At 46.1% G+C, this 13,904-nt stretch overlaps 1 protein-coding gene across 3 annotated transcripts in view; it reads left to right on the forward strand.

Moving 5' to 3' along the window:
- BCL2L14 (BCL2 like 14) overlaps positions 1-13,904 on the forward strand; it is a 49,837-nt gene that overhangs the window by 16,178 nt on the left and 19,755 nt on the right. The window contains exons 1-2 of one of the 3 annotated variants that reach the window (XM_009424784.5): positions 4,832-5,084; positions 13,259-13,698. In XM_009424784.5, the coding sequence (XP_009423059.1) occupies positions 13,266-13,698 (433 nt within the window). In that variant the 5' untranslated portion in view covers positions 4,832-5,084; positions 13,259-13,265. 3 annotated transcript variants of the gene reach the window in all.

The following is a 13,904-nucleotide window of genomic DNA, read 5'->3' on the forward strand; positions in this document are numbered from 1 at the left end:
GTGAGCCACCGCACCTGGCCGAGAGTTTTTCTTGTGTCTGCTTCATCTTCATTGCCTTCAGCTCAAAATGATCTTAAGGTTAAAGTGTTGTACTTTGGGGAGTGGCATCTTGACCCCTTCACAGATGTTCTTCACAATGAATAGTGCTTCTCCTCTGCTCCGTTTCCCAAATCTTTCATTTCAACCAGTCACAGCCTTTTGTTGCTTCATTCCAACTCTGATCCTATTTCATTGAGTTTCATCATTGATATCAAAACAAGGATAAATGTCAAACCCCAGAGTAATCTGGTATCCACTCTAAAATCTGCTCATCTGGCCTTTCAAGTCTTCTTTGGTTACTCAGTGATGGGCAAAAACCCCAACATTTTCCTGAGGATGGGCTTTTTATCTATATTATTCAAACTCTTAGGCATTTTTATCTAAGATATATTTCCAGTGATGATATAAATCAATTCCAGAATCATAGATTAAAGTGAATTCAAAGCATATATAACAATTTCAAAAATATTCATACCCAATAATTCCACTCTCAGGCATCATTTCTCAGGAAACAATAGAAAATGTGAGCAAAGATGAAAAGCTCTACCCTGCAGCATCATTTGTAACAGTAAGCACTTGAAGACAAACAAAACTTTTTTTTTTTTTTTTTTTTTTTTTTTGAGACAGAGTCTCGCTCTGTCGCCCAGGCTGGAGTGGCGCAATCTCGGCTCACTGCAAGCTCCGCCTCCCAGGTTCACGCCATTCTCCTGCCTCAGCCTCCTGAGTAGCTGGGACTACAGGCACCCACCACCATGCCTAGCTAATTTTTTGTATTTTTAGTAGAGACGGGGTTTCACTGTGTTAGCCAGGACGGTCTCAATCTCCTGACCTCGTGATCTACCTGCCTTGGCCTCCCAAAGTGCTGGGATTACAAGCATGAGCCACCGCACCTGGTGACAAACAAAACATTTAAAAATAGTTGCCTGGCTGATTATTTGATTTGATTTGATTTTTATTTTGATTTTTTTGGAGACTGAGTCTCGCTCTGTCACCCAGGCTGGAGTGCAGTGGCGTGATCCCAGCTCACTGCAACCTCTGCCTCCTGGGTTCAAGTGATTCTCCTCTGGATGAATATTTTTAGTGCTATCATTCACTAGAATGATGTAGCCACTAAAAAATTGTATTTACAAAATAAGTTTATTAGAAGTTATGATGGCTGGACGTGGTGGCTCACACCTGTAATCCCAGCACTTTTGGGAGGCTGAGGCAGACGAATATCTTGAGCTCAGGAGTTGGAGACCAGTCTGGCCAACATAGTGAAACCCCGTCTTTATTAAAAATACAAAAATGAGCCAGTCGTGGTGGCACATGCCTGTAATTGCAACTACTCTGGAGACTGAGGTGGGAGAATAGCTTGAACCCGGGAGGCAGAGGTTGCAGTGAGCCGAGATCGTGCCACTGCACTCCAGCCTGGGGAACAGAGTGAGACTCTGTCTGAAGAAAAAAAAAGAATCATCCTGACTTTCCTTATAGAGAGGAGGAGGGCAGAGAGTTTGTCCTGTGTCTCCTTTTTCTCAAAGAAAAGAAGGGACGTCCACCAAATTTTTAGCAGCATTTCCCACTGAATGACTGCATTATGGCAATCCTTATTATGACCCTGTTTTACAAGTTTTCTACAACAGCATGTCTATGTTTACAATCGGGAGAAAAGTGGTTTTTGCTTTTGCTGTTTAATATCTAACATGTGTTGTGACCTGTCCCTGGCCAACTTGTTAGGCGTGGAGATAACATAGTTGAATGAGATGTGGACAGTTGCTCTCCTCAGCTTCCGTGTGGGGTTTGCCCCTTCCCTGTGTTAATAGTTGCTTTACCAAAACCTTTCAGGATTTTTTTTTTTTTTTTGAGACAGGGTCTGGCTCTGTCACCCAGGCTAAGTGCAGTGGTGCCATCATGGCTCATTGCAGCCTCAAGCCCCCGGCCCCCTGCCAGGCTCAAGCAATCCTCCCACCTCAGTCTCCTGAGTAGCTGAGACTACAGGTGTGCTCCACCACGCCCAGCTAACTTTTTATTTTTTTGTAGTGATGGGGTTATCACCATGTTGCCCAGGCTGGTTTCAAACTCCAGGACACAGTCTGTCCTCCTGCCTCAGCCTCCCAAAGTGCTGGGATTGCAGGTATGAGCCACTGTGCGTGACCAAGACTCTTCAGGATTCTAAATGGTTTCAGCAACAAACATTGTTTAGTTATGTAACTCAGAACTCCAGTATGGACATACTATGTGATGTGATTTTATTATTGCTTATATGCTTTTGTGGTTTTATTGTTTGTTTTTCTGTTTGTCTGTTTTGAGACAGGGTTTTTGTTTTTGTTTTGAGACAGGGTCTTACTCTGTCGCCCAGGCTAAACTACAATAGCGTGATCCTAGCTCGCTGCCCCCTTGAACTCCTGGGCTCAAGCAATCTTTCTGCCTCAGACTACCAAGTAGCTAGGACTACAGGCATGTGCCACCATGCTATGTTGTCTGGCTGGTGTTGAATACCTGGTCTCCAGTGATCCTCCCACCTCAGCCCCCTGAGTAGCTAGCACTACATGTGTGAGTCATGCCTGGCTAATTAAAAAAAAAAAAATTAAGAGATGGGGTCTTACTATCACAGCGTGAATCCCAAAATTGGGATTCAGTCTGGGAGGCCACATGGGTTCTTGGCTTCCCACAAGAAGGAATTCAAGAGTGAGTCAACAAAGTAAAATGAAAGCAAGCTTATTAAGCAAGTTAAGGAATAAAAGGGGGGCTACTCCATAGGCAGAGCAGTGGCATGGGCTGTTTGATTGAGTATATGGGTATTTCTTGATCATATGCTAAACAAAAAGTGAATTATTCGTGAGTTTTCTGGGAAAAAGGTGGGGAGTTCCCAGAACTGAGGGTTTTCCCATTTCAGACAATATAGGGTAACTTCCGGACATTGCCATAACATTTGTAAACTGACATGGGGCTGGTAGGAGTGAGTGTCTTTCAGCACACCAGTGCATTATCATTGGCATATAATGAGCTGTGAGGACGACCGGAGGTTGCTTTCATCGCATCTTGGTTTTGATAGATTTGGGCTGCTGCTTTACTACATGTCATTTTATCAGTGGGGTCTTTGTGACCTGTACCTTGCAAACCAGTCCTGAAGAACTCTTGTCTCATCACTATGTTGCCCAGGCTGGTCTTCAAGTGATCCTCCTGGCTTCAAAGTGATCCTCTCACCTCAGCATCCCAAAATGCTAGGCTTACAGGCTTGAGACACTGAGCCAGACCCTGTTTATTCTTGAATTGTTTCCAGTGAATATATCTCATCATCTCCCCCCAAAAAAAGATAGGAAGTTTTTGGCCAGGTGCGGTGGCTCACGCCTGTAATCCCAGCACTTTGTGGGGCTGAGGCGGGCAGATCGGGAGGTCAGGAGATCGAGGCCATCCTGGCTAACATGGTGAAACCCCATCTCTGCTAAAAATACAAAAAAAAAAAAAATTATCCAGGCTTGGTGGCGGGCACCTGTAGTCCCGGCTACTTGGGAGGCTGAGGCAGGAGAATGGCGTGAACCCGGGAGGTGGAGCTTGCAGTGAGCCGAGATCGCGCCACTGCACTCCAGCCTGGGTGACAGAGCAAGACTCCGTCTCAAAAAAAAAAAAAAAAAAAAAAAAAAAAGGATGGCAAGTTTTTATAAAAAGAGAAAAATCATTCTTAGTATTTCTTTAATACCATCTACATTGACCTCACTGGTGCAAAAAATATTAGTTTGCCGGTGAAAATTCACCTCGAGTTACTAAATATCTAACTTTCCCATAACTACCGTCTGTTTGTCTCTTGTGGATCTGTTTGCCTAATATTTAAATGACCGATTCTTCCCCACTTTTACGAAAATAGCATTAATTCCCCTTTCACTATTCACACTTCCTTCATCGTCACAGTTTGACCAGCGGTCCAGGGTTTATGATCTCAAGCATGGACATATATATCTATTTCACTTAAGACTCTGGAAAGAGCATAAAATCAGATGTAACTGTTTCCTATTTCATATAATAGGGAATTCCATCTCTAAAATTATGACATTTGGCCTTTCAGTGGGTTTTTGTGGTTTTTACTATGGCTGTGCTTAGATTCCTTTTTGAACGCTTTTCCAGTGGTTCCACTTGAACACAATCTTTGAGTCACATAGGAGAGGTGACATGATATAGTGTAAAGCCAGAAAGAGCACGATTTGGATCTCAGCTCAACTGATAGGGATCCCTAGCAAGATACTTCACCTCTCTGAGCCTCAGTTTCCTCATCTGTGCAATGGGAATCGTAACACCTGCCTCTCAATGTTGTTAAGATTAAATATGTGGGCCGGGCGCAGTGGCTTACGCCTGTAATCCCAGCACTTTGGGAGGCCGAGGAGGGCAGACCACCTGAGGCCAGGAGTTCGAGACCAACATGGTGAAACCCCTGTCTCTACTAAAAATACAAAAATTAGCCGGGCGTGCTGGTGCAAGCCTGTAATCCCAGAAACTCAGGAGGCTGAGATATGAGAATCGCTTGAACCCAGGAGGCGGAGGTTGCAGTGCGCCAAGATCGCACCACTGCACTCCAGCCTGGGCAACAGAGTGAAACTCTGTCTCAAAAAAAAAAAAAAAAAAAAGATTAAATATGTGCACAGTACCTGTACCATGTTAGGCGGTCAGTAAACATTTGTTTAACTAACAACTGATAAGGATAGTAAAGAAGTATCAGAACACCCACCTAGTTATCCCAAAGGGCAGGAAGAGTGCTAGGTAATGGATATAGAATTCCTTTTAGAGTCAAATTACAGGGGCAAAGATCAGCCCCTCCTTCAATTAAAAAGCCAGGGGCAGGGCTTAATAAGGAAGTGGTTCTCCTTCTTTAAGCCTCTTTTCAGCCTGAGTCCTAAACCTGAAGAAAGTTTAGAGCCTGGGGCTCTAAACTACCTGAGTCTTTCCAAACGACAAGCCAAGAAGACCTGTTGAAAGTTTCCTCTTAAGTTTCGTGGAGAGAGACTCAGGTATAGAAATATCCTTACTGCCACCTGACCTGAAGCAGAAGAAATCACAGACAGCTTCCAGACCAGGTAACACCAGGAGGCACCAGTCTTCATTCTCAGCCTTTGCAGGAGGACACGGCCTTGTCTTTAGCTGTTTGCCAAATGAGGCAGTCTAATTCAGGGAGCTCTTTACTGGGTTTATTACAAAGTTCTTATCATGTAAGTCTCAGGACACAAAATGACATTGAGAATCTAGTTTAGCGGGGTTTCCAGGAAAGAGGAAGAAAGGTTATTTAGGTTTCTCTTTCATTTCTCTTTTGCTACAAAGGGTTTGGGACGTTCAGTTAAGAACACATTACTGGTTGAGGTATGTGACGTTACTCAGTCTTCTCTGCTTATGTATCTGGGGAGGTATGCAATGACATGACAGCCATTCCGTGGCCAGGGACACCATTGCCCAAGCTGGAGACCGCGAGGATTCAGGGACTGAAGCCAGCATGGGAATTCCTGGTTTGAGATCAGAGTCCTGAGTACCTCGTGGGAACTTGGGCAGTCATCCGCAGGAGGTCTAGACCCCCAGAGAATTCCTTGAGTCTAAGGCACAGGTAAATGGAAGACCCTTCTCCCTCCTCTCTCCCGTCTAGAAAGCTCCCTCCTCCCTGAGCTCCCTGTCCCCTTCTTTCCACAATCAGAGCCTCGGACCTTCTGTCTGGCGAATATGACCTGAGGCTCTGTCTAGCATTCAGCTTCTATTGTGGGAAGTTAAGGCACTTTCTCTCATTCCTCATTTCACCTTTAGTATTAAAGAACAGTCCAGGCAGAAGGCACGAAGACCCTGAGAGGTCTGAAGTGAGGGGGAGAGGAGAGGGGCACAACGGGAGGCTCCGGACAACAGAACCAAGCTGAGCTTAGGATGTGCTGTGGGAGGCTCCGTGGGGATGAGTGTCAGTGCCCACGAGATCCACTCAGGCCTCAACTGTGTGTCCTGAGTACATGAAGTCAGCTCTTCTGCTGGGACAGCCGCCAAGGGATTCTCCACACCCCTCACCGCTGGGACAGGCAGAGGCACAGCGAACCAGGTGTCCAGCGTAACTGGGGCACTGGGTGGTGGCCGCCTCTGTGTGTGGAAACACGAGGTGCTTGCTGCAGTTTCCTCTGTGTGCTTATCCGTTAGCTGCCACCCACCGGGAGGGAAGTGAAATCTCACCTCAACAAGTGAGTCCGCAGAGCGAGAACCCTGCGACAGTGCGTCTGTCAATACCTGGAATGTAGGTGTTCGTTGCAGTGTGGCCTTCCCAGCCGGCCTCTCAGCACACCCGGCCAGGCAGCCAGTGTTCCCAGAGGACACGCTGGGGCCAGACGTGGAGGACCCCGGCCACCTCGGGGAGGGAAAGAGACCAAGAAAAGAACCTCTGTAGCCTTGCTTCTGAGAGTGCAGGTTTGTTATAGATAAGGATCAGGAAGGTAAACATAGGGCAGTGAAGCAGGGTTGTGTCCTCTGCTGCCCTGAATTAGAATAAGCCTCACAGGTCTCACTCAGGAATGGAAATCTCCCCTCCAGGTTCTGAACCAGCATTCAGGGGCCCCACCCAGGGCTTCTGTCAACATAAGCATAAAACTTATGGTTTACTTTTCCATAAACCCCAAAGTTGGGCTTCTTGTATAGAGTACAATTTCTGTAGGAAGAGCTGAAAGCAGAAGGGATCTAACCTGTGATAATACTCGATCGCTGCTGCTTGAAAGTAAGACTTAGCTATAAACTGAACAATCAAGTAATTTATAACAAGGATTAGAGGAAACAAAAACTCTGCGTTTGTGTGGGTGGGTTTTTTTTTTTTTTCTTTATTTTTGTTTCTTAAGAGAGTGTCTCCCTCTGCCACCCAGGCTGGAGTGCACTGTCATGATCATAGCTCACTGCAGCCTCCAACTCCCAGGCTCAAGCGATTCTCCCCCCTCAGCCTCCCAAGTGGCTGGGACTGCAGGTGCACACCACCACGCCCAGCTAATTTTTTTCATTTTTTGTAGAGACGGAGCCAAGGCTGGTCTTGAACTCCTGGGCTTAAGTGATCCTGCTCCCTGGGCCTCCCAAAGTGCTGGGATTACAGGCGTGAGCCACTGGGTCCGGCATCTACATTTGTTAAATACATTTAAACCCTCTTACCCCTTTGTCTCCATTTGTTCTCTTTTGCTCCCTGCTCTCCAGGCTCTTGTGGCAGAGGCCCCCGCTCCCTCTGCTAGGGTAGCCTCCTTCCGGGGCTGGCTCCTGAGCACTGTTCTTTCTCCTCTCTCTCATCCTCTCTCATTCTTAGCTTTGCCTGTCGACTGGGCCAAGTCACAGCCTTTCTAGCCTGTAAGACAACAAAAATCTCACATTTTACTAAATGGAAGGACTAAGTACTCTGTCTTGACCTCAGTGGTTCCCCGATTTCTGATGTTGCTGCTGAAATAGCATTAGCAAGGTTGTTTCTTAAAGAAGCCCTCTCTCCAGCGACAATACTCCCCCCGCCACATGCACACACACGCACACGCACACACAAACATGCATGCACGCGCACACACACACACACAATTTTAAAGCCCTCGCGTTAGATTAAAAAGGTCTAGATTTTTTTTAACATACATGGAAATTTCTTCAGCAGCACAGTGTTACTGGCTTGACGAGGGCGCACAGCCTCCTACCCAAGGACACAGTTCCTGAAGGACCAGGGTGCACATCTGGCCTGCAGTGCCCTGAGCCACTCTGTCCAAAAGGAAGCCTTGAGTCAAAAGCCTCATGAATCCTCTCCTGAGAAATTCCATGTCTGGTCTCTTGCTAGACTCAGCCTTTTCCCCACCAAGTCTGCCGCACCTAATTCTGACCTCATCCCGCTTGGTGGCCCACTTTGCCTGCTTGCACGCACCTCAGGTCTCAGTGTGTCTCAGCAACAGCTTCCACTCCTAGGGTGGCCAGAGTTAGCAAGCAAGAATGCAAGACAGCCAGTTATGTTTGAATTTCAGATAAATAACAAATATAAGTGTTTTTTAACATATAATATTTTATTTGAGACATATACTAATATTTATTATATATTAGTCTCATGATATTTGGGACATATACTAAAAAATTATTTGCCCTTTATCTGAACTTCAAATGTGACCGAATGTGTCCTGTATTCTGAATGTGTCTGGCAGTCCTATAATCATTCATTCAGTCAGTCATCAGATATTTGAGCACCTACCATGTATCAAGCACTATTCTAGAGAGCCCAGATAGCTCAGTCAGTAGAGCATCAAGCTCTACTCTAGGTGCTGGGGAAGCCAGCCAAAGTCCCGCCTTCATATCTTACAGTATGTCTACTTTGTTTTTATATACATGTACACTATATATACTTGAAGATATGTACCTTTTTCTTTTTTTCTTTGTTTTTTTTTTTTTTTTTTTTTTGAGACGGAATCTGACTCTGTTAGTGCAGTGGCACCATCTCAGCTCACTGCAACTTCTACCTCCTGGGTTCAAGTGATTCTCCAGCCTCAGCCTCCCAAGTAGCTAGGATTACAGGCATGTGCCACCACACCTGGCTAATTTTTGTATTTTTAGTAGAGACAAAGTTTCACCATGTTGGCCAGGCTTGTCTTGAACTCCTGACCTCAAGTGATCTGCCCACCTCAGCCTCCCAAAGTGCTAGGATTACAGGCGTGAGCCACCGCGCCCAGCCCAGATATGTACTTTTTAATGGCAATGTTACCACATTTAATGAGATTATCTTTTTAAAAAATGTTTTAATTTTTAAATTTTAAAAAATAGGGATGGGATCTTACTTTGTTGCCTAGACTGGTCTCCAAATCCAGGCCTCAAGTGATCCTCCCACCTTGGCCTCCTAAGGTGGTGGGATTACAGGTGTGAGCTACGGTGCCAGCCAAGATGATCAATACTTCCTTAATATCATCTAAAACATACACCGTGTTTAGTTCTCTATCATCTCAAAGATATCTACATCTTTATACAGTATGTTTGAATTATGATTTAATAAAGATCCACTCATGACATCTAATTGATGTCTCTTTTTTTTTAATATGTTTCTTTTTTTTCTTTTTATTTATTTATTTATTTTTGAGACAGAGTCTCCGTGTGTCACCCAGGCTGGAGTGCAATGGCGCGATCCCCGCTCACTGCAACCTTTGCCTCCCGGGTTCAAGTGATTCTCCTGTCGCAGTCTCCCAACTCACTGGAATTACAGGCACCTGCCATCATGCCCAGCTAATTTTTGTATTTTTTTAGAGACAGGGTTTCACCATGTTGGCCAGGCTGCTCTTGAACTCCTGCCTCCCAAAGTGCTGGGATTACAGGTGTGAACGATTGTGCCCTGCCTGATATGTTTCTATTCTTTCTTTTTTTTTTTTTTTTTTTTGAGACGGAGTTTCGCTGTTGTTGCCCAGGCTGGATGCAATGGCGTGATCTCGGCTCACTGCAACCTCCGCCTCCTGGGTTCGAGTGATTCTCCTGCCTCAGCCTCCTGAGTAGTTGGGATCGCAGGCATGTGCCACCATGCCTGGCTAATTTTGTATTTTTAGTAGAGACGGGGTTTCTCCATGTTGGTCAGGCTGGTCTCAAACTCCCGACCTCTGGTGAACTACCCGCCTTGGCCTCCCAAAGTGCTAGGATTACAGACGTGAGCCATCGTGCCCTGCCGGATATGTTTCTTATGTCTCTTTTAAGCTGTAGCAGTTCTCTGTCTTCACCTTTTTTTTGGTGCTATTTATTTGTTGAAGAAACCGGCCATTTGTCTTGCAGAACTTCCCACATACTGAATTTGGATAGCTGCCTTCTTGTGGTCATTAGTTTATTTCTCTGTCCCCTGTATTTCCTGTAAACTGATCATTAGATCCAGAGGCTTGATCAGATTCGGATCCAATGTTTTTGGATCAGGAGACACATAATGGTTGTCTCACCTTTAGTGAGACCAAGATTGGTCATTGGGAACAGGGAAGTGGAGCTGGGGTGAGTATAGGGTCACCAGATGTCCAATACAAGCAGAATGGACAGGGCTGTGCTGCAGGATGGATGAGGGGAGGGTGGGATGCCCGGAAAATGCATGGGGGAGGGTGGGATGCCCGGAAAATGCATGGGGGAGGGTGGGATGCCCGGAAAATGCATGGGGGAGGGTGGGATGCCCGGAAAATGCATGGGGGAGGGTGGGATTGGATGGAATTGGGGAGCGGGAAGGGGTAAGTGGAAAAGCAGTAAGGAACATGACCTTTGAGGAGACATTGACGTGACTCCTTACAGAGCAAACGATTTGCATGTAAGTGAAATGCATGTAAGTGAATGTGAAATTGGAGCAGTGGCGGGAAGAAAGATTGTCCAAGCCCTGGAATAAGACAGGAATGTGAAGAAACAGCAGAGGAGGAGGAAGGATTGCAGTCATGACCCCCACTTCATGCCATACTCCTCAAGCATTTGCTTACATTCAGTTATGTGTGGGAGGTTTGTGGGGCTTGGAAGTTGTGTAATTGTGTCTGTGTAGTTGGTCTGGTGGGTTTTGCAACTTGCCCTTTGCTGCACTGGGAGGGCCATTTTTGTCCCCTCCAGCATCACCTGATGTTGCGGCATAGCCCGCTGCATCCCTCCCAGGCTCACTTCCATCAGAACGCACCTAGCCAGAGACCCTTGCTTTCCTGGGGCCTGGCCAAGGAGCAGTTCCTCAGATCAACAGCTTCACTATCAGCCAATGTGAGCCTCTTCTAAGTAAAGGAGAGGAGACAGTGATGGAAAAAGGCAGCATCCAGCAGGCCCTCAGGGGAGATATTTCAGCTCCTACACCTCCTTCCAATAGCAGAACCAGGGGGAAAAGTTAGAGAATATCCTTAATCTATCTAACAACGTGGACACCGAGGAACAAAAAGGTGGCGTGACTTGCCCAAGGATGTTGCAGGTTAGAAGCTGAGCCAGCCCTGGCCATCCATCCTTCAGACACCCAGGCCAATTTGTCTGTACCACCTCACATTGGCTCAAACCCTGTCTGCAGTTACTGTCCCATTTCGTTATAATTTGGTCCTGGTATGACAGGGTACAGTGGAGAGAAAAAGAGGAACATGCCAGCCAATCCCCTTAATATTACTGCAGCTTCTTTATCATCACACCAGCTTACATGCCGAAAGACGGTCTTAAATTAGGACCAGAAAGGGAAGGGAACATTATTAAGAGCCATAGTAAGACGGAGCCTGAGGCCGGGCATGGTAGCTCATGGCTGTAATCTCAGCACTTTGGGAGGCTGAGGCAGGTGGATCACTTGAGCCCAGGAGTTTGGCACCAGACTGGGCAACATAGCGAGACCTTGTCTCTAAAAAACAAAACAAAAAAATTAGCCAGGTGTGGTGGCATGTGCCTGTGTTCCCAGCTACTTGAGGGGCTGAGGTGAGAGAATCCCTTGAGCTGGGGAGGTTGAGGCTGTGGTGAGCTATGATCTGCACTCCAGCCTGGGCAACAGAGCAAAATTGAGTCTCAAAAAAAAAAAAAAAAAAAAAAAAAAGAGAGAGAGCCTGGGGCCTAGGACAACAGCTGAACTAGAAAAACATAGCTACCACTTTTGAGCCAGGTTCTGTGCAGGAACTTCTCTTGTGTATCTTACACCCTTACAATATCCCTGCAAGATGACTATTATTATTTACAATTTGCCTGTAGGAAGTTCATGTTTGGAGAGATGGAGTAACCTGCCACAGGTCACAAAACTAGTCACTGGCATGGCCACAATCTGAATTTGGGACTGTAAGACTGAGAAGCCCAAGCTAATTCTTGATACACTCACTGCCTGGGACATTTCACACGGTAGATCTGAGCTTTCTCGCATCTGAGACTAAAAGGAAAATGTAGTCCTTAACAGACAGCAGAAGGAAACAGATTATTAGCAAAAAGAACTGCTTTCCTAGCAGGAAACCAGAGAAGGAGTTATTTCATGTAAGCTTAAGCAAAGGAAATTGAACAAAATCAGTTCTTTATCTATCCTGTTATTCGTATGGAAATAAAGACGAAATGCTTGCATCCTGTTGTTTTAGTGCTTGTACTGATCTTTTTCAAACATGCCTGTGATCACATCACTCTCTACTCAAAACTTTGAACAGCTCTCCATTGCCTCCATCAGTGTGTTTCAAATTCGTAAAAAGTAAAATAAAATAACAGGATGCTTTTTTCAGATGAAATCTTACATGGCATACCAAATATAGTAAGAAAAAAGAAAGACAGAGAGAGAGGAGAGAGAAGCCGGGACAAGCTAAAGCAGAGGGTAGAGGGAGAAGGAACCGAGGAAGGGAAGGGTCAGGTCCCAGGCATTTCTCTTCCCTGAATTGGCCTCCCTCTTTTGCCACCTCCCCAGCAAGACCTTTAACTCCACAGTCCACAGCTCATTTTGAAATGTACTGATCAACGTGAGAAAATGCGAAGCTTCAGCCTGATAGTCAAAGACCACCATAATCTGGACCCAAGTGCTAGTTCACTTATTTTCCCTCCACTATTTTCAAGCCCTGGCTATTTGCAAACTGCATACGTATGCTGTCCCAGTTCTCTCACCACTCTTCAAACACATTCTGAATTCACCTATAATCTCCCCTCTGCCCACCCTGTTGTAGCCCCAATATCCACCCACCTGTCTAACTCTTTCTAGCTTTCCAAAAGCTTTCACTTGCCTCTTTCTTTGAAGCTCACCTATCCCTGCCTTCTAACCTGGCTATCTGCATCTCTGTTAGACCTCTTACTTAGTTCATTAGTTCATTCTCTCTCTTTTGTTTTTTGTTTTTTGTTTTTTGAGATGGAGTCTCACTCTGTCGCCAGGCTGGAGTGCGGTGGCGCAATCTCAGCTCACTACAACCCCCGAATCCTGGGTTCAAGCGATTCTTCTGCCGCAGCCTCCCAAGTAGCCGGGTCTACAGGCGTGCGCCACCATGCCTGGCTAATTTTTGTATCTTTAGTAGAGACGGGGTTTCACTGTATAGGCCAGGCTGGTCTTGAACTCCTGACCTCATGATCCGCCCGCCTTGGCCTCCCAAAGTTTTGGGATTACAGGTGTGAGCCACCGCACCCGGCAGTTAATTTTCTTTATGTGGAGTTATCTATGGCCATGTCTCTCTTCCCACCCCAGTAAGACTGTGGCTTTTCCCTCTCTACCCTCCAGCACAAACACAATAGATGTTCAATAAATGTTTCCTGAGTTTTCACCCCTGTCTCTCCTAACCTGCAAAGAGTAAGTGGCCCTGCATAGAAGGGCACAGTGTGGACTTTGTTGTTACAGGCCCAACATGTGTAGCACCAGTGCGTGTGACCTGGAAGAAATCCCCCTAGATGATGATGACCTAAACACCATAGAATTCAAAATTCTCGCCTACTACACCAGACATCATGTCTTCAAGAGCACCCCTGCTCTCTTCTCACCAAAGCTGCTGAGAACAAGAACTTTGTCCCAGAGGGGCCTGGGGAATTGTTCAGCAAATGAGTCATGGACAGAGGTGTCATGGCCTTGCAGAAATTCCCAATCCAGTGAGAAGGCCATAAACCTTGGCAAGAAAAAGTCTTCTTGGAAAGCATTCTTTGGAGTAGTGGAGAAGGAAGATTCGCAGAGCACGCCTGCCAAGGTCTCTGCTCAGGGTCAAAGGACGTTGGAATACCAAGATTCGCACAGCCAGCAGTGGTCCAGGTGTCTTTCTAACGTGGAGCAATGCTTGGAGCATGAAGGTAGGCATCTGGGATTTCTTTCTCTCCCGCATCCTGGTTTTTCTCTTCTTTTTGTCCAGAGTGGTACATCTCTTCTCATGTTGTAAAGTGGCTTTAGAGAAGGCATGCGTTGTGCCTCAGCTTTCCAACTTATTAGTGTTCAATCATAATTGCCCTGCTTTTCTCAAGACTAAAAGGAGTTGCTGGCTGGGCGCGGTGGCTCACGC

Source organism: Pan troglodytes, chromosome 10 (genome assembly GCF_028858775.2).
Source record: "Pan troglodytes isolate AG18354 chromosome 10, NHGRI_mPanTro3-v2.0_pri, whole genome shotgun sequence".
Taxonomy (NCBI): Eukaryota; Metazoa; Chordata; class Mammalia; order Primates; family Hominidae; genus Pan; species Pan troglodytes.